We start from the raw sequence: 25,001 nt of genomic DNA, 5'->3' as shown, positions 1-25,001 counted from the left end.
TGGGGGTGATGTTGTTTGGCTGCTATTGTCGATTGTGTCGGGCGGTCGGTCGCCGTGTTGTTTGCACTCAAAGTGCGACGACCATCAAAACTGACCGCGACCAGCTGCTGGAGTGCCGAGGTTGGTTGGTGACCTCTTCCGAAGAGGGGTTCGTTGAAAAAGTGCGGAACTGGCAAACTCTATCGGAGTGATGATAAGATTTGGAGTTTTATTATGTTTTGCTCGCACATCTGGGGTCACGTGGAGAAGATATGTTTTGTATTTTGGAACACGATCATCGGGAGGTTACCGTAGATGTGGAATTTTTCAAAAAAATGAACAAGACTTTTGTAAAATGCACATCGCACCCTTAAAAAAGTAGCTTTATTATTTAAATTAATTTCACAAAGGAGAATGGGCGAATTTGGTCCAAGGATGTACACGAACGGGACCAACATTTTGCGAAAGATCTCGCCGAGACATGAAAAAAAGTCTTCTGGGGCAACTCTCTAAACCCCGGGGTTCAAAAGTTACATGCTGTTGAAGTTTGAGCATTTTGAGTAAAAATATACAAAAAATCGGATTTTTTCTATTTCTTAAATCATTTATAAAATCTCTGTTTCATTATGGATTTCGATTTTCTTGACTTCATTCGACACGTATCAGTAAAAACTGAATTCTAATATATTTTAGCATGATTGAAACATGATTTCACTTGTTTTTATCCGTTTGAACCGTTTGTGCAAGAGGCATCCCATAGAAACAAGTCGAAACTTCAAGGTTTTGAAAACGGATCCGACCCAAACTGCTTCAGTGAGTATGAAAGGCTTCAGTGCAATGTTGTAACAACTTATTGGGATGGTCTGAGTCATCCGAGACCGGTGAGTCTACCGCCGTAACAAGCTAGATGTCGGCGGTTTTTGACCACTGATCATACCCGCATTGCCTAAGTGAGTGTGGTAGACTACTTTGCTAATGTATTAGGATGTCCTGGGTCATCCATGGACTCCCTGGAGTTATGATCTGTGGAGCTACAGCCTTAACAAGCAAGAGGTCGACGGTTTTTGACCCCGGAACATACCCGCATAGCTTCAGTCAGTATGGTATGGTAGACTGCTTTTTTAATGTGTTGGGATGTCTTTGGTCATCCTAGGACTCCCTGGAGTTATGATCTGTAGGTCTTCGGCTGTTACAAGGACTCCCTGGAATGGTCCAGAACATCCCAACTTAACAGCAATACATTCTGCCATATTCACTGAATCTTTGCGGTTATGATGCGCGGTTAAAAATCGTCGACCTTTTACTTGTTACAGTGACCCAAATATCTTAACTCCAGCGAGTCCTAGGATGACCAAAGACATCTTAACACATTAAGAAAGCAGTCTACCATACTGACTGAAGCTATGCGGGTATGCTCCGTTGTCAAAACCGGTTGATATTTTGCTTGTTACGGTAGTAGACTCTCAGATATTAACTCCAGGGAGTCCTAGGAGAACTCAGGACACTCCAACACATCAGCATAGTAGTCTACCATACTCACTGAAGCCATGCGGGTATGATCAGTGGTCAAAAACCGCCGACATCTTGCTTGTTACGGCGGTAGACTCGCCGGTCTTAACTCCAAGAAGTTCTCGGATGACTCAGACCATCCCAATAAGTTGTTACAACATTGCACTGAAGCCTTCCATACTCACTGAAACAGTCTGGGTCGGATCCGGTTTCAATACCTTGAAGTTTCGACTTTTTTCTATGGGATGCCTCTTGTACAAACGGTTCAAACGGATAAAAACAAGTGAAATCATGTTTCAATCATGCTAAGATATATCAGAATTCATAGTTTTTGCTGATACGCGTCGAATGAAGTCAAGATGAGCAAAATCCATAATAAAATGGAGATTTTATAAATGATTTTAGAATTAGCAAAAATACGATTTTTTGTAATTTTTACCCAAAATGCTCAAACTTCAACAACATGTAACTTTTGAACCCCGGGGTTTAGAGAGTTGGTCCGGAAGACTTTTTTTCATGTCTCGGCAAGATCTTTCGAAAAAAGTTGGTCCCGTTCGTGTACATCCTTGGACCAGCTCCCATACAAATTTGCCCATTCTCCTTTGATGAAATAAAAATGTTTGTTTTCTCTGAAATTTGGACCAATTATTTCTAGAATACCGTTGCTTGAAATATGAGTGTTTTCCAAAAATGCTCAGTACACTTGAAATAAGTCAAATATCTATTCATCAATTTTCTACCGAATTCTAGTCAATGGTATTGTTTTCCGTTATTCACATCCACACTCACACTCATCTGCCCTCACATATTCAGAATATTTCCTTTTCCACCTCTTTCCCAAATTCGCCACACACAAAAACGAAGATTTATTGGCGATAATATTATGCGAACGCCACCGTCGTCGTCGTCGCAGCATAGCATTCTACCCAGTGCGAAAAAGGGCCACCCAAACCACCACCCACCCAAAGTTGCAATGCAATTTGTCCCAGTGTTTGTTGCACATACACATATTGCATTCGAATCTGAACGGGGGCGCCAAAATTGTTTATTTTTAAACCATTATAATGTGCTGCCGTTCTACCCTCCACCTCGCTGTCGTAGCATGCCATGGAATTCTAGTCACCCACACATTCAGAGAGACAGATGCAAAATTTCCAAGTAAAAAGGCTGCAACGAGACGTTTGGCTTAGCAGCAAACATACAAACACCAATATTGGGTGATTGTTTGCATTCATTATGCGGCCCAGTATTGCAAGCAGCAGCAGAACAACGGCGGTGTGGCATAAATTTTCCTTGCATTGAATGTAATTATCAATTAAAAGGTGAGGGAGGAAAATGTGCTGCGAGAGAAGCGAAAACACGCGCGGAATTTCCCTTTTGAATCGTAGTAGGCGTTGGCTCGGAGTGTTTGATGCAAAAGGAGTGAAATAAAAGGGATTTGAGTTGGTTTAGTAAAATTTTACTTTAAAATCTCCAGTATTTCAATAGCAAGCTAGTTTACATAAAGAATCCCAAATATTTATATTAAAAAGGAAACATAATAATATTTAATGCACACAAAAAAAAAATCTTGAGGTGAGCAAAGGTGTTTTTTGTTATAATTAAAACTATTAGGAATTAAAGTTACACATAATAAAACCTCCTTTTAATTATTTTGTTGTCCTGGAACTAAAAAAATGAACTCCTTACGAATCTATACCTAAAACACTATCACAGGGTAACGAAACTTTCGTAGTTTTCACGAATTTCACGAATTTCCTATTTTTGAGGTTTTGGAGCGGTTTTGGTCAGTGATTTCGCGGATTTCCAAAACTAAAAATATGTTTGTTTTCAATATGAATAAGTTTATTCAATGAAATTCGTGCTAAGTATTTTAAACATTCTTTAATTTAATTTGAGTGCCTTGTGATTTTTTCCAGGATTATTTATGAAAATTTTACTATTATGATGACAGTTGAGAAACTTTTGATTCATTTGTTATTTAACTTTTATCGGATTCTCTTTGTGTCCTTATAACACAGGCATGCTGTTTTATATGCGTAAATTGCAATAACAACGATTTTTTTATCGGTTTAATTTTAAAATTGTCCGTGAAAAGTTTTTTTTAAATTTTTGATAAGAATAAAAAGTACGATTACATATTTTTTTCAAAATGGTGTTTGGAATATGTTTTCAAAATGTTATGGTTTTTCACAAAATCAAAATTTCATACAACATTTTGACATGCTGATCATTAATCACAATGTTTAAAAATTGTTAAAAACTAACGTTCTAATAAAATTTTGAGATTTCATGTGTGCAGTGATCCCCAAATTGCGATCCGCGACAAAAATGGTCGAAGATTTGACCAACTTGCATTTTTTGAAATTGTATAATTTTTGAAGTGGATCTTGAACTAAGTTCGACAATTAAATTATTTGTCTGTCATCTCACAAAGTAGACTCAATTGATTTGTTGGTCTTCCAAAAAATCACATGTGATTATTGTAGAGAATTTTATCGATGCTTTAAAATGAGTTTTAAACAAAAAATCTCACTAAAGCCTAAACATATTTCAAAAACATTGAAAATATTTTACTGTGCTGGGGTCATGATATTTTTTAGTTCTTATCGGAAAACGGACTGCATTTTTTTTTAGCAAATTTTTTAAAATTTTCATGTTTTACATGCTAGCAATAAAAACTTTAATCATTCTATTCGTTTTCATAAGGAAATCGGTAGTTTAAGTTGAAATGATTTAATTCATGGTTTAAATTTTGCTTTAATGGCAAAGGTTGATATATGAACAATTTTTTTTTTGTTACATTATTTATTTAAAAAATAAATTAATGCATAAAGTTCAATGTATAACCTAAAATTTTTAATTTTGAAATTTAAAAGAACTAATTCAAAGAAACATTCGATTTTTATTTAAACCAAGAGATTATTTAGTGAATATCTATCAAAAAAAGATATATCTGACTTTCAAGCTTTTACATTAAATCAAGGGAATTGCTTTATTTCTCAATTTATTTATTGGCGCTTATGATATCAATATTTAATTGTTTATTTATCCAAGAGAGACTGGACAGCACTTCTTTTCGTTAAATTTTAGAATACCATTTTTGAATGATTTTATTTATGTCTATACTTATTATAATTTTTAATTGGAAAACACAAAAATCTCAATAGTTTTTTTTTCAGAATAAAGGCCGTTGCAAATATTTTTCAAAGTTTATGCAACCCCCCGCCCCCACTCCTTCAAAATTTGGACAAAAAAACAGGGGGCAAAACAATATTTTTTTCATTTTTTACGAAAATAAAGTCTAATCAACTGAAAACAGTCTAAAATGCATTTCTCTGCATTGATAATCAAAAAATAACATTTAAAACAATTTAATTTCATTGTAACTTTTACAATTGATTTGTTCACTACACAGTAAAAATAACATGGTAATATTACATCTGGGAATGGGTACAAGTACATCTTTTATATCAGAAGAAAAAACTGATTTTACCTCTAAAATGTGTAAATTTGAAATGCAACTTTTTTCTGTAGAAATTGAGGTGATTATACATAATAAAAGAAGTGAGAATAAACTTTCCAATTTTAACACCTTTAAAATTAATAAATTTATTCAATTTGGCTTTTTAAGCTATTTACCAATTTTTAGTTTTGGACCACCAATCTTAGGAAGACGGTCATAAGTACATTGTAATAGTTTTTGAAGCATTTTGTGATATTTTTTGTTTCATCATGTTGAAAGATTCAAATTTATTATTATTTTTCCTCCTTCTTTTATCGATTTCGATTAGGGCCGAGCCAAGTACTAGCTTTCGTAAAAATATAAATAAAAACCAAAATGATCAATGGTTAAAGCCCCTGATGTTGGCCTATCAGTTCTTTGGTATTCGATTACAGCGGCTGAAAGGTTTTTTCAGCTTGTATCAAGCTATAAATAGCTTAATGGGAAGTGATACGTTTGGTTAGAATTGTCTGAATTTCCTCTAATTGCTCATATATTCAAGATTATTAATTTTTTAAACTTTATATTTAATATTCGAGCAATTGGCTTTGACGTGACCAATTTAGAAAACTGCAATTAACTTTCATTCAGAGCGGAATGTCAGAAATTTAATTCACGCATTAAATTTCAATGACCCACTAAAGCTGACTTAGAATCCAGCCAGGCCGCATTCAACCATACAGTTTGCAAGTATCTTACATTTACGACCGTTCATTAGCCTGCAAAGTGACACGCGACAAACATTTGGCCCGCCGCAGTAGGCCACGACGGCGAAAATGACCGTGTGTTGACACTTCCAACCTCAAAACCTCACCCCCGCAACGCCTCAATTTCTTTCTGTCCCTCTCACGCGAGCGTGCATTAAAATCTCTTAATTATCTTTTGCTTTGTGAAATTTCTTTCTTCTTAATTTAATTTGAGCACTTTATGAGGCAGCTTCCAGAAATGATGCCACACACGCACACATTCTCTCAGCGAGAGAGCAAGTCATAATTTGTTGAATATTTTTGAATCAACGTTGAGGGGAAGAGGGGAGGAGGAAAAAATCTCAATTCATTTCACTGCCCACGCAGTCACCGCCAACTGCGATCAAGCCCGCTGGCAGGCCCAGTATAATGTGTTTTAATGTGATTTAATTTTAAAAACTCTGGAGTTATATATCACTTCATGTTGTGTGTGTGTGTGTGTTGTTTCGTACAAGAATTCGCTACACGATGCCCAGCTCTTTTCTTGTTGCGCGGTTGACTCCCTGCTTGGCCCCGAACCTGTGTCACTTTCGCCCGGAATTTGCAACGGTGGCGCGGTGTCATGTAGGTTATTTTAGTTGCACACATAAAAATGTAAACGTTTGCTAACTCGATTCCGCTAATGCCAGGTTTTAAATTTCACTTAGCAGACAGGCGCTCCGCACAAAGTCGCTTTTTAATTAGATTGTTTTCATTTGGGTGAAACGCATTCGCTTAATTTATCTCTTCAATTTCCAGGCCCCAGTTGACGTCGACGCCTACGCACAACAGGTTGGTTTTACGTGCGCGCGAAAGTGTGATCCAAGCAAGCCAAAACATTCCAAAAAGAAAAACAATAACAAACACACCATGAACTGTCATTGTTGCGTGAGTTGTCCTTGTTGAGCGGGTTGGAAATGGCAGAAGGAGCACTACCACCACCACAGCCACCACTACTGGAAACGCTAGAAAACAATAACAACAACCACCAAAACAACAACAACAATCATATCAACACCGCCGCCACCAGCAACAACAACAACAACCATCACAGTAAGCTGTGTGGAATGCTCGGTATCAACATGCCCTGTGAAGCGGCAGGCCATGATTTTAGTACCGTCGTCCGGAAAGAGCTAGAGTACGCCAACTCGATTGCATCGCACTACGGAGCCGCGGTGGCCGCCGCCGCCGGGTTGGACAAGAGTGCGGCAGCAGCAGCCGCTACTGTTCCGCTGGAACTTCAGCAACAACAGCAGCAACATCAGCGAGGAGCCAGCAGCTTCAAGATTGAGGTGATTTGATTCGATTTCTTCTTCTTAAACTCTGCGATGTCGCGGAGAGGAGTCGTACAATTACGTGGAATTACGGTCATTTACATGCCATCCGAGCATCAATGCTATGGGAAGGGCTTTTCAACCATATTACACAACTACGTTAGCGAGCAACGCAAATTAGTTGTTAAAAGTATTACGATTCAGTATCAGTATAATGCATTTAAAGAAACTACTCGACGGTGTGCCCTCCGAGTGGTGATGATGTGGGCAAGAATTGTTTAAGCAATACGGTTCGCTTTACTTAGTCAGCAAACTATTTAAAGCTCCACAACATAACTTCGCTTTTAGACAGGCTTTTCGATTTAGTCGAATGGACAAAACGTCGAAAATACAAAAGGTCGAATGTGGAAAAATGAAACAAAAATCTGAAATATTTTTGAAAATCGTGGAATAATTTAACAATAATCTGAAATATTTTTTAAAATTTTCTAGCTAGTTTTTCCATTTCAATTACGAACTGATCTTCCAAGAAAATAGCATAACTTTATTCTCTTTTTTTAAGAGTTTACCAATTCATTAAAAAGTATTTTTTTATAATAATATTGAGAGATTGTTAATTCTTTTAAATCAATGGTTGGTATTTTTGTGAGTTTATAAATCTAGAGTTTTTTTTAAAGACCTATTAGCTATTATCTTTCATATGTTTACAAGACATTTAAAAAACTCTAGAAATTATTGTAAACATGAGCAGTTTTTTAATTAAAATTAAAAATATTTTGTAACTTTTTTATTAGATATACCTAAAAAGAATTTATGCCTTATTGTCATTATTTTTTTGTGAGTTTACCTTTTCTTCAAAAACAAACTTTTCTGGATGGTTGAAATATTTTTGGGCATTTTCCACTCTTTAAAAAATAAGCAGTTCCTAAAAAAAAGAAAAGTTTAACTTCTTATTTTTTTTACAATTTTATTATCTTTTTTTAATCTATCCATAAAAAATATATCCTCAATAGTCGTAATATTAGTTGATTATGTCATTTCAGGGAGCAAAAACAAACTCCAATTTTTTATCGAAAATATTAATGATAAAAGATTAAAATTCTGTCTAGTGTTTTGCTACACAGGCCAGCGCCGAATACTTATTCCACACGTTACCACATTACAATTTAAGACCGCCAGACGGGGGATTCGAACTAATGACTTCTGGATTGGGAGTCCAGCACGCTGCCAATTGATCCACACAGACGTGCCGTATTCTTTTGTTCTTAGGATTCTTTTAATTTTCAAATGCATTTGGGAAATGTAGAAAAAAATATTGAAAAATTGTATTTAAAACAGCGTTCGACTTTTTGTCCATTTGACCATTTAGAATTCGACTTTATGTTCTTTTCAGAGGTAAAGAACTTTAAAATTTGCATATTTATGCATTTTCAAAAAACATACTTTTTAAGAGCGAGTTTTTCACCGATGTGAAACAGGTCGTATCGAGGTGCTCCGATTTGGATGAAACTTTCAGCGTTTGTTTGTCTATGCATGAGATGAACTCATGCCAAATATGAGCCCTCTACGACAAAGGGAAGTGGGGTAAAACGGGCATTGAAGTTTGAGGTCCAAAACACATGGAAAATCTTAAAATTGCTCGCATTTCCGTAAAACTTCATCAATTCCAACTCTCTTAGATGCATTCGAAAGGTCTTTTAAAGCCCTTCAAAATGTGCTATAGACATCCAGAATTGGTTTGACTTTTTCTCTTAGCTTTTGCAAATTACTGTTAAAAATTGATTTTTTTAAAACCTTAATAACTTTTGGCAACAGCCTCCAACACCCATACTCCCATAGGTCAAAAGTTAGGGAATTTCATGGACTATAAGCCTTTGGTATTAACTTTTTGGCCAATCGCAGTTTTTCTCATAGTTTTTCGATTTTTCTAGAACAAACATTTTACAACGTTAGTTTTTGCCCTGTAGGCCAAGAAGACGGCACTTTTTGGTCTCAATTTTGTCATATTCGGAATCCTCGGTCAATTTCACGTAAGTAAGAAGTATTGGAGTTGTAATTTTGATTTAAAAAATAATAGATCTTATTTACCCTATGATCAATACGTCAAATGCTGTATCAAGTAGGCGAAAACTTGTTTACCCCTAATCCGACAAAATTCTAAATAATATTTTAATTAATTCTAAATGGCATTTTTTACAATCAAATTCAAAATTCCAACACCTCAATCTAATGTAAAATTTTCTGAGGATTCCGAATATGTCAAAATTGAGACCAAAAAGTGCCGCTATGGAGGCCTACAGAGCAAAAACTAACGTTGTAAAATGTTTGTTCTAGAAAAATCGAAAAACTATGAGAAAAACTGCGATTGGCCAAAAAGTTAATACCGTAGGCTTATAGTCCATGAAATTCCCTAACTTTTGACCTTAAGAGTATGGGTGTTGGAAGCTGTTGCCAAAAGTTATTAAGGTTTTAAAAAAATCAATTTTTAACAGTAATTTGCAAAAGCTAAGAGAAAAAGTCAAACCAATCCTGGATGTCTATAGCACATTTTGAAGGGCTTCAAAAGACCTTTCGAATGCATCTAAGAGAGTAGGAATTGATGAAGTTTTACGGAAATGCGAGCAATTTTAAGAATTTTCATGTGTTTTGGACCTCAAACTTCAATGCCCGTTTTACCCCACTTCCCTTTATCGTAGAGGGCTCATATTTGGCATGAGTTCATCTCATGCATAGACAAACAAACGCTGAAAGTTTCATCCAAATCGGAGCAACTCGATACGACCTCTAGAACAAACCGAGCAGAATCTACAAATACTGCCTCTTAATATTTTAACAATTTGATTATTTAGGTACAAAAAATCGATAAAGGGACGTAAAATTTTTGGAGAAATATATTTTTAAGAGTTCATTGATATTATGCTGTTGTTTTCTATTAGGCATTCTGTGATACCTTTTGTTACGAAATTTTGAATGTCAAGGTTTATATTTAGTTTTATTGAATTTTTTGAAAGTTTATTGTTTTTTTTTATTTATTTGAATTTGATTTATGTGAATATAGGTCAGATATACCTCACATTTTCAGGAACATAATTGATCCTCACTCAGATGTTGTTCCTTTTTTGTATGACAAATATTAAACTAATTTGAGGTTAAAAAAACAAAACTCAAAATTGATTTAAAGTTAACAAATTCTAAATAGATAAAAAAAAACTATTATAAAAAAAACTTGGATTGAGAAATTAGCATTAACCCTCTACAACCCAACCCCACCTTTAGACGGGTTTCGATTTACAAAATCATTTTTCAACCTATTTTTGATCTTTAAAAAGCATTGGAAAGATTCTTCTTTTTAAAATGTTAGAAAATTTATGGGTTGGAAATTTGACTTGTTTGATGTGACTTTGCCAATGTTGTTAAAAATGTTATTTTTAGGGGTCAACTTTGGCTGTGTTTTTTACTAACATTTCCTATATATATTTTTTTTTAAAATGATAATGGAGCCATTTTATAGCAAAAAATGTGAAAACAAGCAAAAAATTGAAAAAGTGACTGTAAAAACTTGAAAGAAAAATAGATAGGAGGTGCTGGAATAGGCAACATATTACCTAAACCACTTAACAAGATACATGCAAATTAAATTACTAAAAATGATACAAGAAAAACATAAAACAAGAGAAGTAAAGTTTTTGTAGAACAAAAGTTTGGAAAAATAAAATTTTTCGAAAAAAAGATTTGGGCAGTAGAGGGTTAACAGTGTTAACACATTTCAAGTATGGTAAAAAAAAATACTTAACATGAATTTAATTTAACTCAAAACATTGTAAAGTATGTATAAATGTTCTGAAAATTGCAATTTTGATGGTTTGATTTTTCAGTTATCTTTCATGCATAGAGCTCCTTTACATTGATGGAATAAATTAGCTTTCTTAAGATACATAATTTTGTATTTTAGCAATATCAACTAAAAATGTATGAAAATGAAAAAAAACCTGGAAGTAGCAGTAAGATAAAAAACTAAGACTTGTAATTAAAGCTATAAAACTCACAAAAAACGGATATTGTACATGGAAAAAAAAATTAAGAAATTGTATACTTCCACTTAAATTTCGGGAATTTGTAAATTTTTTTTTTTTCGAGAAATCCCGGGAATTCCCGGGAAATTTTTTCCCGGGACGGGAAATTAGACGCTCTACTCCAAAGTGATTTAGATTTGTTAATCCAAGATGGCGGCCGAAATGGCCGAGAAAATGTTTGCCTACAGGCAATGAACAACATAGATTTTATTTAAATGAGGTAGAACTCAAATTTGATATAATAAACAGGATAATCACAAAAAAAACAGCGAATCTATTGAACACCGAAAAAAATTCAATTTAAATAAATTAACAAAACAGTATTTTTAGTGATACCTCAACATTTCAGATGTTCATTAAATTCAATAAAGCTTTTCCATATGCAAATATACATTTGACATTTATTTTCAAAATCTAGTTCACTATTAAACTTTAGATAAAACGGGCTGATCATTGTTTTCAGTTGGCAAAAATTTGACCTGATCCAATGCACATTTTTTCTGATTCTAGTTTGCTGAACTCAAGCAAGTATTCAGCAATATTATCTTAAAATTAGCCAGCATAAACCTCAAAGTCTTCCCTCTTCATTAGAACCGGTAAATTATATTTCCAAACCTTACCTTAACCCGTATATATTTCATCAATCTTGAGCAAACACACCGCACAATATGGAGCCATTCTTGCGAGAAAAGTTGAGAGCTTCTACCTCTGGTGGGTCTTCCCAGCCGATATACGCAACATTTTCCGAAAAAGCTGAAAGAATGAAGAGAGCCACATTTCTTCCGTCATTAGGAAAATCTGCAACAAGAAAAAAAAATCCCTGCTCCTTCAGAAACACACAACTTTACCGTTGGTAACATCACCGAGCTTGAGTTCAAGGTGGGAAGGAGCGGGGGAGGAAGATCCTAACCACATCCACATGAACTATCCCCAGCTCCGGTCAGTCCATTTTGCTTGGACCTTGGAGTGCACAGACCAAAGTTTATAGGGAAAAGCCTCATCCTCCCGTTCCCGATCCGAGCAGGTCCGAGCGTCTTAATATGTAATGGTCAAAATTTATAATTTAAACATAATAGAAAATTCATATTTAAATTAAGTTTCCCAGCCTTGCGAGTTCGTTTTCTTCCTGAACTCCTCCTATAAGGATGCTGAGGGTGAACCAAGTCAGGTTGGTCCTGAGCATTATTAGGAGAGTGTGTTTCTAGCTACACCACATCACCATCATCATCTGCAATGTGTGTGTGTGATTCTGAGGGGGGGGTGATGTTGCGATATGAGATGACTTTCTCCGAGAAGCGCCTATAAATAAGAGTAAATATTTTTCATTTATACAATAATAAGAGGCAAGAAGTAGCAAGGAACCAATACGGAAAAGAGAGGGTGTGTGTGTGTGTGTGTTCTTCGATAGAAGTTGCAACATGCACTTTGGTTGTCCAATTTTGTGCAACACACATACACATTCATACACACTTCCTTGGAAGAACCAACAATTTGGTTCTCCAACAGGGTAGAGCATGGCCGGCCGAGTGAAATAACAAAAAGCAATTGATTTATAATTAAAGCGGCAAATGTTATTCCATACTTGAAAATTTCAGTAAGATAAACTTTATGCACAAACACACACCCACACACATGCTCGATACAGGAAGGAAAGTTTGCGATCAATAAAAAGAACCAAAACCAGCAACAATGACGATGATGAAAATGGTAAGAAAACCGCTCAAGAGTATGGATGGAGAGTATTGACATGGGCCACAGGAAAAGTTTCTTCTCCAAAGTAAAGATGCGCCTTGCACACACACACACACACACATATCGGGCTGCGCAAATTAGTTTGGTTTGAAAGTTTGTGGTCAGTAGCTAGTCAGTGGTCCAGTGTTGCCAGTCAGGCGTAATTTTTGTGCTTTATTGGATTTCACTCGAACAAGAGTTGCAGGTTTTTCCATCAGAGTTTGCAGATAGTTTGAAACCAGAATGTATAGTTTGCTAATTTGGAAGCAATTACTGGCGGAGACTAAGTTCTTGTTGCGAAATTGGAAGATTGCCTTTTTTCTTAATTTGATTGGTATTTAATAACAGTTTGAAAAGTGGTCGAACTGCAATCAAAGACTAAATGTGGAAATTAATGGAATTTTCAGTTGAAGATTGCAACCCAAAGAAAAATTGGAATGATTTTTTTAAATCTTTTGAAAACATAAATCTTAAATATCATTCAATTCAATGTTTTTATTTCCAACGGTTTTTTTTTCAAACGTGTTCAGGTGCAACTGATCCAAGTAGTCCACAACACTTTGCTCTTCTTCAACGCGATCATAAGATGATGAATGCCACTTTCACCCAATGAATACTTGATTACTTTGAAGGATCGCTTGTAGTCGAGGGGGGTGAACCTTATTCGCGCACTTTGCGCACAAATAAATTCAAATTATCGACAGTATCGGCAGTAAATATAAATTCCCACGTCGCACACTATACCTCACAACACGCGGCCAGTGTAATGATTGACTAACTCACCGAACTGACCATGGTTTGCGCGAGACATTATAATTTCAGAACGCATACTGTACACTGAACAACACCAACCAAGAAGATAAAGAAGGGGGTTGCGCGCTCGCAGAACGCCTTTAGCATATCTATCGATACACAGCTCAGCCCAACCAGCACTCATTGATTGACGACAATTGCCTTTAATTGAACGCCAGAAATCATATTAATGTTCTCAATCATGCACCCCTCCCCTTCGCGTCTTCCTCGTGCCTCCCCTTGAAAACTTCAAACTTGGTCCCTTTTCGTGGCCACGCCGTAAAAATTCCTTCGAACACGTCACCAACACATGCGTCTCCAATGTGTGTCTGTGTGTTTGTCTGTGTGCGAGGGACATTTTCTTTTACACCGAACACAATCATTAATATAAATCAAGCATTGATTTATAATTATACCCTTATTTTGTACTGCCAGGCTGGTCGGTCAGCAGCAGGCCGAGCTGAGTTGGATCGAAGCAGGCCTGGTTGCGTAGCGTATACGTACGTGCGGCCCAAGAGAAGTTTTAATCTCTTAACAAATTGAAATTATTGTGCATAAATTATATCGATGCTTGAGAATTAAACTGGACTCGATTGATCGACGAAGGGGGAAGGGAGGGAGGTCCCCCCTCTTTACTTTGTCTTGGAACGCAGAGTCGTCGTTGTTGTTGTCGCCAGCCGGGGCTAATTTAAAATGTATTAATTCTTAAACGAAAAATATAAAAAAAGAAACAATAACATCATACGAGTGAGTAACATTTGCATTTTGACCATTTGCGTCAAGCACACGTGTGAGTGTGTCATTGTGGCTTAAGGAAAATTATATCTTGATTTTCAGTGCGCAATACCAGTTTCTTGTGCGTACGTGTAGATCTAAGCAAGCTGGGTGGCGATAGGTGATTACAACTGGCATAGTTTATTTAATTTCATGGATTATAAGAGCATGTTTTGAGATTCCAATAAATTAACATTTTTATTGAATCGGATAATTTCAAGCTGGAATCGACATTGTTATGTAACGAAGGAAAATATGTAAAAAGCTCGTAGAATTAAAACGAATGTATTATTGAGACATTAACAATGTTTTAACTCATCACAAAAAGCCTTTATCTAAACATATTTAAAGTTGTGCATGTAAAACAAAAGACAAAAAACATCTAACCTTGAAGTTTTATAGCAGTTTTTCCAAATCGAATTTAACAACAAACCGAAATAAAAAATTTACCCGCTGAGAAATTCACAAGTATATATTAGCATTTATTTCATCCAACACGACCTTAAAAAAATCAAAATTCTGCATATGAGTAGTGTTCTTGGATTTCAATTTTTTTGCGATTTTAAAACTTAAATTTTTTGATTTGGAAGAAAATATGTTCAAGCATTCCCGACCTTTTCAAATGTTAAGCTTCACAGAAAAAAAAGTTGAATTTTGGAATGTTGAAAATTTGGTGGCAGTGTGTGGCCGAATGGTTACGCTGTCCGCTTTGTAAGCGGATGATTCTGGGTTCGATTCCCATCTGCTGCAACCTTCCATCGGATGAGGAAGTAAAATGTCGGTCCCGGCCTTGGTTGTTAGGCCGTTAAGTCATTCCAGGTGTAGGAGTCGTCTCCATGCCATAAGTACAAACAACACACCAAACCAAGCCTACTCCGGTGGAATCGCTGGCGGCGGTTGGACTCACAATCCAAAGGTCGTCAGTTCAAACACTGGGGTGGAAGGTTCCTTGGAGTAAAAGAGGTTTGGGTGCTGTCCCCATTCAAGCCTTCGGACTCCTAGGTTCGAGCAGAAACTTGCAATAGAGACCACAAAAGACCCGGGGGTCGTTAATGTGGATGGCTTGATTTTTTTTGAAAATTTGGTAGGTTGAATATTACCTCTTTTTTGAGAAATATTACAAAAAAATGTGTAAAAATGTGAACTTGATGAATATTCATCAAAAATTTATGAAAATTTATCATTTTCTGGGGTAAAATCAATCATTTCTTAGACACAAAATCTGTCACCATTTCCTGATGAATATTACCATCATTTTTCTCTCTGTTGATTTTTGAAACTTCTTACTATTTTTCCCAAATAGCCAAACTAATCATCTTTCTTTTGCTTCTAGCTCAGCTAAAATCGGATGAAATGTCGCGAAGATATGATTTATTGAAAAAAGCGCTTTTTGAGAAAATCGACGAAAATTGCCATTTTTTGGACCACCCTAACACGGCGTAGGTCACCCTAATGGCCAACCAAAAAAATACGGGTGTAATTATTTCGGCAAAGGAACCCGCAGACAAATTTTGAGCCCGATCGGAGAATTTTTTTCCAATCATACTGTTTTCGTGAGGAATTGCTGAATATATAATCTTTTGTATATGTAGATTAGGGTGCCCAGAATATGGGACTTTTTCTCAAAACCTCGCTCCACAAACTGAATATTGTTCCTTGAGCTATTTTAGGACTCTGGGCAAAATTTGAGCAAAATAGGTAAACATTTACTCATTGATACTCGGAGGTGAAGTTTGTATGGAAAAAATCGAAAAAATGTATGGAAAACCCAACTTTTTTACGGTTTGTTCTCCAAGGCGCGCTACTTCCATCCAAATATTCCCAAAAGTTAGATTTTTATTGAAAATTTAATGCTCTACAACTTTGTAGAACATACCAAAGCTGTATAACTTGATCCTGAAAAGTTATTAGTGATTTAAAAAAGTCTTTTTTGTATGAAAAACATTTTTTTCATCAACTTTAGGCTCGGGTATCAATGGGTTAATCTCAACCAATTTCGCTCAAAATTTACACAGATGCTTAAAATAACCCAAAAAACCGTTTTCCGCTTGTGGAGCAGGGGGTCATTTTTTCTGGGCACCCTAATGTAGATAGATAGGATTTTCTGATCAATTTGGTGTCTTAGGTAGATTCCTTTTCAGAAAAATAGGTACACGGAAAAAATCCTTTTTTTACTTGAAATTATATTACTAAAAGGTATATCTCGAAACCACGTATTTTAAAATTTTCGATTTTTTTATATGTTTAGGGGACTCAAAATAGCATCTTCTGAGCCATTATGCGTAACATTGCACAATCTGGGTTAGGAGATATGAATAAAAAAAAATCGTGATTTTCGGAAAATATCGACATAAAATTTGACAAATATGTGCAACGGCTTAACTGAAATTAAAAATGATCCATCGAGATATCAACTCGATTCGACCAGGAGCCTGAGACTGATATCGCCTTGGGTAAGGTAGTTTAACAAACTTTTTCTTTTTGTGCCTTTAAAAAAATACATAAGAAAATATTAAGAAGCTGGTTATCGTATTTTGGAGACGAAGCCGATTTCCAATACATTGGATTCGATGATTTTTTTAACTTTTATTTTTTAAGATGTTTGGGCAAGGCAATAAAAGTGTATTTCATTTATCATAAATTTGATTTTAAACCTATCTATTCAATGATAAAGGTTTAGTTGTATTCGAAAAAGTTTATAAAGTTGTGTCTAAAAAAGTTCTATAAATATATAAAACACAATAGCTTTTAGGACCTTTTTAAAAAAAATATTAATAAAGCCGTTGCAAATATTTTTCAAAGTTTATGTCAAAATTGGTCAAAGTTTGTTCAAAATTGGTCCGAAAAATCAGGGGGCAATTTTTTTTTTTTCAAAAATCTTCAAAATTTTAATGAAAATAGAAGTCAAATCAACTTAAAACAATTTAAAACGCATTTTTCTGCATTTAAATAATATTTAGCATGTTTGGGCTGGATTAAAAGTACCGTAAAACGGGGTGACTTTGATAGCCGGGGTGACTTTGATAGGTTTGCGATTTTTCCGCAAATTTGAAGAGTACACTTAAAATACGTAAGGAATGGTTGAGAAACATACTGACCGTGGTAGAGAAGTCTTCAAAGTACTTCAAGAAGAACTTTTCATAATTTTTTGAAAGGTTTATAAAGTTAGTTAACTATAGTTAAGAAAATGTTGATGGAAGTAATTATTTTAAACTTCTCAAAGTGTCATGATTTTCTCAAAGATCATGATTTTTAATCGGAAAGCGGAATGCATTTTCGGATTCTTTGGACAATTTTCCACTAGGAGAAGGTTTAATAAGTTTGTAAATAATAAATAAAATGTGTTTTTGAAACACAGTTTAAAAAAAAAAATCAAAATTTATAGGCATTTTCAGTTGAACAAATTTCATGTCAAATGTGAAAACATGTGATTCGTGCTTCGAATTCAGTATAAAATGCAATAGAAATCGATAGTTTTGTAAACAAAACTAGTTTTAACAAATTTCAGGCAAAATTTCGACTTTTTAACAATTTTACCTAAAATTTATATGTATTTTGTTAAAAAGCTTATAAACTTAGTTAACTTAACATAAACATTGATTTTTTTTCTTACAAGCTATATCAGCTACTTTAGTGATGGTACATTTAACGTAAAAATACAGTTTGAACATATTAAATATGATTTTAACAAGAAAAACTATGACTATCAAAGTCACCCCGGAATTAAAACTAAGAATTTTTAACGTAACTATTTTTCTAAACACTATTGAAAAACCCTTTTTTTTCCAAAATAGTGCATGGACTTTGTGTGGCCTACCCATGTACATGTTTTAAAAATAATAATCTTGAGAAAAACCTTACCTGTTGGAAAATATTCTAAAAACAAATTGAAATCCTATCAAAGTCACCCCGGTTTACGGTATTTTGAATTTTTATGAAATTCCAATGAACAGCACCGCAAAAACTTTTTTCTTGCAAAAAAATAAATTTTCGTCGACTTTGGTCAGAGTAGAGGGGCATAAACTTCAAAAAATATTTGCAACGGCCTAATAAAAGAAAAAAACTCTAGATATTCCCCTTCTCTTCGTCTTATGTTTAAAACTATCTCCTCCTTTTTCCTTATTTACTTGTCCCTCTGGTCCCTAAGATATCTCCCATTACCTTAACCTAGGGCACGACGCCACAGCTTATCAGTTTTCTCCCACGAAATATGCTAATTTTCCTTCACACCCCCGTAAAAGAGAACGCAAAAAATCGCGCTTTTTTGCCAGATTTTACTCCATTTTCCTCCTTCTCTTGCTCTTTCTTTTTCCTTCTTTTGATCAAACGCAACCGATTAGGGTGAAATCGTTTCCTTGCCCGATCGGATTTCACAGTTGCCCACCGACTCTGCTACCGCACCGGGGCTCCTTCTCCTCACCGAGGAGATGCTTTCCGGTAGCCGGTCGTTTTCATCGTCGTTTTAATATCTTTCAAGTTTAATTTTCGTTTAACCGCGATTCGCGTGTGTGTGTGTGAAGGTTGACTTTAAAACAGGATCAATTTGGACCACGAGTGTTGAAAAGGTACGGCCATTTGTCTGTGGCTTTGTGTTTTCGTGTGTGTGATCTTGGAGCTTAAGATTTATTGATCTGCGACTGCGAACTGATCATTTCGATAATTGGTTTCGACCCCTCTCGTCGCGTCTTAAAGGGAAGGCTCCCCCAAAGAGAAGGACGACTTTCGCGGAACGAGTTTCCTCCCTGGAGATCGTTTTCACCAACCGTCAATTGATGTGGAATTTAATTGTGATCTGACTAAATCAAGAGGTTAATTTTAAACAATTAAACAAAATAAAAAAAAACAAGTTTTTTGAAATCAGACGTAAATTGATTTTTACAAATTCTGAGTTGTAATTAAGATGATTCACCCTAAATCACGGTATCAAAGTGGGCTTTGCACGTTTAATGCCCGCGTGAAACATAGTAGGCCAGCCTGTTACGCCCCGCGCAAAAATGTTTCTTTCCTCCTCGAAAACTATACTTTACTGGCATTCTTATACAGCTTTTTTCCTTCTTCCATTCGCGATATTTAATTTATCCACTCAAGACATGTGCTCGGCTCATGCTTGCGCCAGCTCGTTTTGCCCTGCAACTGAAATAAAAGTGCTTTTAATATTATATTTTGCCCCCCACCTCCCCTCCTCACTCCCCCAAACAACAAACGTCATATGCATCTCATTAATAATTAATTACAAATTACATACGCCTACGTTTCTTCAATAAATTTTACACTACAACATTTCTGTGCTCATTTTTCTCCCTCTCCCTTACTCCGTCTCTCTCACTTATATTTCTGGAATGAGTCGTCGTTCTCCTTTTTTTTTTGCTTTTTTTTTTCTTTTTCGCTGCACAACTCGACTGTGGGGCATTTCGAACAGAAGTGAGTGAATGTGTATAATTTTAATTCATCCACTAAATAATTTTTATGTTTTCTTGGCCGAGGCGACGTTGTGTTGGCGATGAGGACGAGTTGGGTGTTTCTTTTTTTATTCCGGTTCATTGCATTTAGCGCGGTGGACATGGACACACACAGTGGGTGATCGGTGCAGTTGAGGGTGGTCACGAGAGGTTGATGGATCGGTTTGGCGGGGTGACTGGTAATGTGCTTTGCTGTGCGTGGACAATTGTAATCAGTTAATCGGTTTAATTAACGATGGAGTAAATGTTTTTGTTGATCTAAATTTTTAAGCAACAAAGTTACCCACAAACTTTATGTAGACATAAATGATTTCTTTTGACTTGATTAATTCCAAATAAAATGTTCAATATTGTGTACAAAGTACACTACACAGCAAAAAAATGTGTGGATTTGGAAGGTTTAATTTTGGAATGTTGAATATTACCTCAATTATGATGCAATTTTACCTCAATTTAGACTGAAAATGTGACATTACATCAGAAAAGTGGTAAAATTACACATTTTCAGAGGTAACACTAAAAAAATTTTCTAACATAAAATATGTATTCCTTCCCAGATTTTATATTACCATGATTGTTTTTTCTGTGTAGCCAAAATTAAGTAGTGACAATTTTAAAAGTTGATGATCTTATAGACACTTCCAAGCCGTTTTGCACAAAGTTTCATAATCGATTTTATGTTTTTGGCCTTTTATAAATATATATGTTTTTTCGTGGGTTTTCTATGTTCATCAAAATAGGCTTTTTATGCTCAAAACAAAAAAAAGTAGTAAATTGGTGCAGATTTGACGATTTTGGTTAAAAAACCCTTTAGGCCGTTGCAAATATTTTTTACAGTATATGTCGCCCCCTTTTGATCAAAAAAATCTATTATTTCAAAAATGGCTGATAATTTTTTGGGATCAACTTGGATCGCTTTGCACTCTTTGACAAAATTGCAGAGCGTTTAATTTTACGTAAGAATCCCACCCTTAACAAAATGTCCAAATATCTAACATCACCTTTAATTTTTTAAATATTAACATATTTAATATTTTGTTGTCTTTTTTTAAAACTGAAGAGGAATAGTTTTATTTTAATATTAAATGGTGGTGTAGGCGTCGTTTTTTAGTGAGAAGAACTTTTTTTTATACCGGACGAAAAAAAACAAAAATGGGATTTTGTTACCATCCTGTTAAGTTGGAGTGGTTTGTTGATTTTTATTTTTTCTCTTGTCTAAATTCAGAATTTTGATGAGTTAAAATTTTATTTTAAACAAATTATTTCTTTTACTTTAAGTTTTTTTTATTCATAACTTATTTTTATCATTTTACTTTAAGTTAAAGCAAAATAATGAAATAAATAGAAACTCTTTCTATCGTTTTTGTTATTTGGTCACAGTACAAATATGTTGCAATTCATTTCCCAGTCAAGGGGTTTCCAGCATCGCAACAATCTGCTTACTTTTCCTGCAAACTCGGTAGTCAGTTACTTAGTAATTTTAGTAATTGTCGATATTTCTTGTAATTAATGGTACTTTTTTTAAATAATTCCATGATTTGTTTCATTAAGAAATCATCCAAATAAAAATGATAAAAAAAAATAAAATCATAATTTCGATAGATATTTTTGAATCCATTTCGGCCGCCTTCAATACTGAAAAAATGCCTACACAGAAAAAAATGATGGTTATATTCATACGGAAATGGTGATAGATTTTGTGCCAAAAAAGTGTAATATTACATCAGAAATTGATGAATATTCATCAGTTTTTGATGAATTTTCACCAGGTTCACTATATAACAATTTTTCAAAGAAGAAAAAAGAGATAGGGTAAATATACCCATTTTAATCACACTAAGCCGTTCGACCAATTCTCATCACTTTTGCCGTTTTCCGCTATTAAATCAACATTTTCAGATGTATCAACAATGGAGAGTTGCTTGCTTACTTTTATTTGAGCTATTTATTACTTTGGAACAGTCAAAAACACTTTATTTAAGCTGTAATTCATGATCAAAGTGCTGATAGGCCGATAATAGAAATAGGCTGAGAAAGGGTATAGTTCCCCTAATATTCACCCAACCAAAATTTAAACTTCCTAAATTACATTTTTTTTCAGTGTACAGTCCAGACTCGATTATCCGAAGGCCCCGAATTTTTTTTTCGCTGTCTTATTTTTGATTGTCGAGCTTCAGTATGACCCCTAAACTACGCTAAAGTGATTTACATTTTTTTAAATCCAAGATGGCCGCCAATATGGCGGTGACGAAATATTGAAAAAAGGAATTTTGTTATTTAATAAGCAATAAACTTTTTAAATTTGACTAAAATGGGGTCGCAGAACTAGAATTTGACGTTTAAAACAAGAAAAAGAAAAAAACGAAAAAAAATAATTTTTTGTTCGTGATTCGATTATCCGAAGTCCCATACAAACCTTCGGATAATCGAACTTCGGATAATCGAAAATTCGGATAATCGAGGCTTCGGATAATCGAGTCTGGACTGTACTTACTTTTCTTGTCATTCTCGTTCGTTAATACTGTCTACTTTTTTTTACCAAAAAACAACAGAATGGGAAATTAATACCTTTCAATAACTGTGCTGAAAAGATCTTCTTTTCAGCACTAGTGTCGAAAAGCAACATTATTCAATATTTTTACGACATCCAAAAAGCGTGTTTTGGAATTTCAAATAATGTTGTAAGCAACTCGTTGCAAATCTTGATTTTTTCAGCAGTCGTCGTATTTGTACGACTCGTGCTGAAAAAATCTTCTTTTACAACTTGCAACAACCATTTTCAAATCTAATATTGTAAAACAACTTTATTGCTGAATGCATTTCAAGACACCTTTAGCATTAAATTGTTGAAAATGTGGCAAAAAAAATCTCAATTTTTCTGAATTTTGCCACAGTCATTAAAAAATATTTGCATCATCCTAATAATTCTTGTAAGGGACCATCCACAAACCACGTGGACACTTTTTTGTGAATCTTTTACCCCCCCCCCCTCGTGGACAATTGTCCATACAAAAAAAAACTTATTTGTATGGATCGTGGACAATCGCAATACCCCCCCCCCCCCCCTAAAGTGTCCACGTGGTTTATGGATGGTCCCTAAGTACTGTTAAGCATTTTCAGGAAATCTAGCAAAAATCTTATATTACTTAATGCGATGAAAAAATAGCACAAATGCAATACTTAAGACCTTATTCGATAGCAATAAGCGTATATTTACAAAAAATAATCAGGGGAAAACTAATCTTCAGGAAGAGTTAAGCTAGCACTAACAATGTATTAAAATAAGTTTACAAAGATTTTTTTCTAGTTCTGTAACGGTTGAACTCTCAAAATGGTTGCAATAGATATTTATTTGGTTTGCATTCGATCCTCAGCGCTTTTTTTAAAGAAACAAAACGATTTTCTGTTTTGAGAGCATTTGTTAAGTAATACTAAACTATTGAATCCTTGCTACTGCAACACACCAATCAAGCAAACACACACTCAAATCATACTCAAACTCACACTCTCAGCGCCAATTTCCTTCCAATTGGCCCTCGTCGTGTAGTGCATGTTCGGCTACTCGCGTCCGCGTGTGTTGTGTGTATGCAATACTAATTTATATGTTGAAACAGTTCTTCGCAATTCGAGGAGACCAACTGGATTGTGGAGTTGGGGTTTGTAGGAGGAGCACCCTTCACCACCCTCCCCAAATGCCATCATTTTTGCTGGGAGAGGTGGGGGCGAGGGGAAGCCGTAATAACTGTTGTGCGATCTCGATTCGAAAGAGAGCGAAAAAAAAAGATAATAAATAATAAGTGAGTAATGAATTAAATGGCACATTAAATTATTTTAGAATTATACACTTCACCGGCAAAGGCAGCGCAGTTGGCGCTGACTTGGGCGGCCAGTTTGCGAACCGTGAGGTCATTGTCACACGTGTGCAAGTTTCAAGTAGGCGAAGTTAGAGACATAGAGAGAGGGAGGTGTGTACCAAGTTTGACAGGAGCTGGCGCATGCTGCGAGCCGCGCCGCGACGAGGGAGTTTAAAATTTAAATAAACTCGTCGCAGCAGGCGCTGAAACGAACCCTTCGTCGGGAGATAAGGATTTTGCTACTTTTTTGTCACGCTCTCGCACGCGTTATTTGCTTGCGTATTTTTTGGGTGAAAACGTTTGAATTTCAAATTCGCGTAATTTCCCCCTGCGTTTTCTTTCGAGGTAGGGGGAAAAGTTCAATAAAAGGGTGCGTTTCTTATTTATTTCACGGGGTTTTGGGTTCATTCTTGCATTATTTTTGCGCATTTTTGTAATGGGGTGCTGATCTAGATTTGTAGCGTTTTTTTTCGGGAAATAATTGCAATTTGAGTTGATTTTATTTGCCCTAGTTTAAAATGGCTCTTTTCTGTACATAAGCAAGTGGGTTTAGGGTGAATGACACTTACGAGAGCATCTTTAATGTACACATGTATGGCATGTTAGCTCTGCTGAGCTTGCTTGGATTTTATGTTGAGAATTACTTTACTGCTGTATTTTAAACGAACTGTGTGGTCTATCAAACTGCATTACTTTAAATTTGATTAACTAAATACTTAGTTTTTAAAAGGGAGTGCTGAGCAGGGATAGAAGAATCGCAAAACAATCAATTTCGCTTTCGAACTTTTTTCCCCCGCGAAGGAGAGAGGAGGCAAATCACGCAAAAGAAAATCGCTTGCGAAATTCTCCCAGAAAATCAATCTGCTGATGATTTTTTTATGAATTTCCTTGTCAGCACCACTTAAAATTATTATTTTTTACTTTGTTTACACTCATTTCCCGTCTACAAAATGTGACAGGTCAATTTCAAACGTGTAACGTTACATTTGCATGTGTAGTAGTGAAAAAGATGTTCCGCTGAATAATCAAGATGATGATTTTTTTAGATTCTTTTTACCGATCTCTCGTGCGCGAGAGATGAGAGCATGCTCCCTTCGGATTTTTTCTCTTAATGATCATCCAATGATTTTTGAAAGTATTTAAAAAAATATGATTTAAAGCAACTTTTTTTTATGGGCAAAAATGGATATGAAAATTAAAAAAATATGAAATCAATTTTTAAAAGCTTTTGAAAACACTACTAATTCGAAGTTCAGTTAAGCTCAACAAACCATCGATTTCAAATATGCCATTCGACAAACAAAAGTTGTAACTCTATCCCCAAGG

The 25,001-nt window shown here is 35.1% G+C and overlaps 1 protein-coding gene across 5 annotated transcripts in view; it reads left to right on the top strand.

Moving 5' to 3' along the window:
- The window catches only part of LOC120423808 (polyhomeotic-proximal chromatin protein), a 180,005-nt gene that overhangs the window by 15,990 nt on the left and 139,014 nt on the right, over positions 1-25,001 (top strand). For all 5 annotated transcript variants that reach the window (XR_005606285.2, XR_005606286.2, XM_039587725.2 and 2 more), the window contains exon 2: positions 6,478-7,010. Coding sequence is in view for 3 of the 5 variants with exons in the window: in XM_039587725.2 (XP_039443659.1) it covers positions 6,636-7,010 (375 nt within the window). In the remaining 2 variants the exon portion in view is untranslated. The remainder of the gene's footprint in view (positions 1-6,477; positions 7,011-25,001) is intronic.

The sequence above is a fragment of the Culex pipiens genome, chromosome 2 (assembly GCF_016801865.2).
Source record: "Culex pipiens pallens isolate TS chromosome 2, TS_CPP_V2, whole genome shotgun sequence".
NCBI classification, from domain to species: Eukaryota; Metazoa; Arthropoda; class Insecta; order Diptera; family Culicidae; genus Culex; species Culex pipiens.
This window is presented reverse-complemented; position numbering and strand designations above follow the sequence as displayed.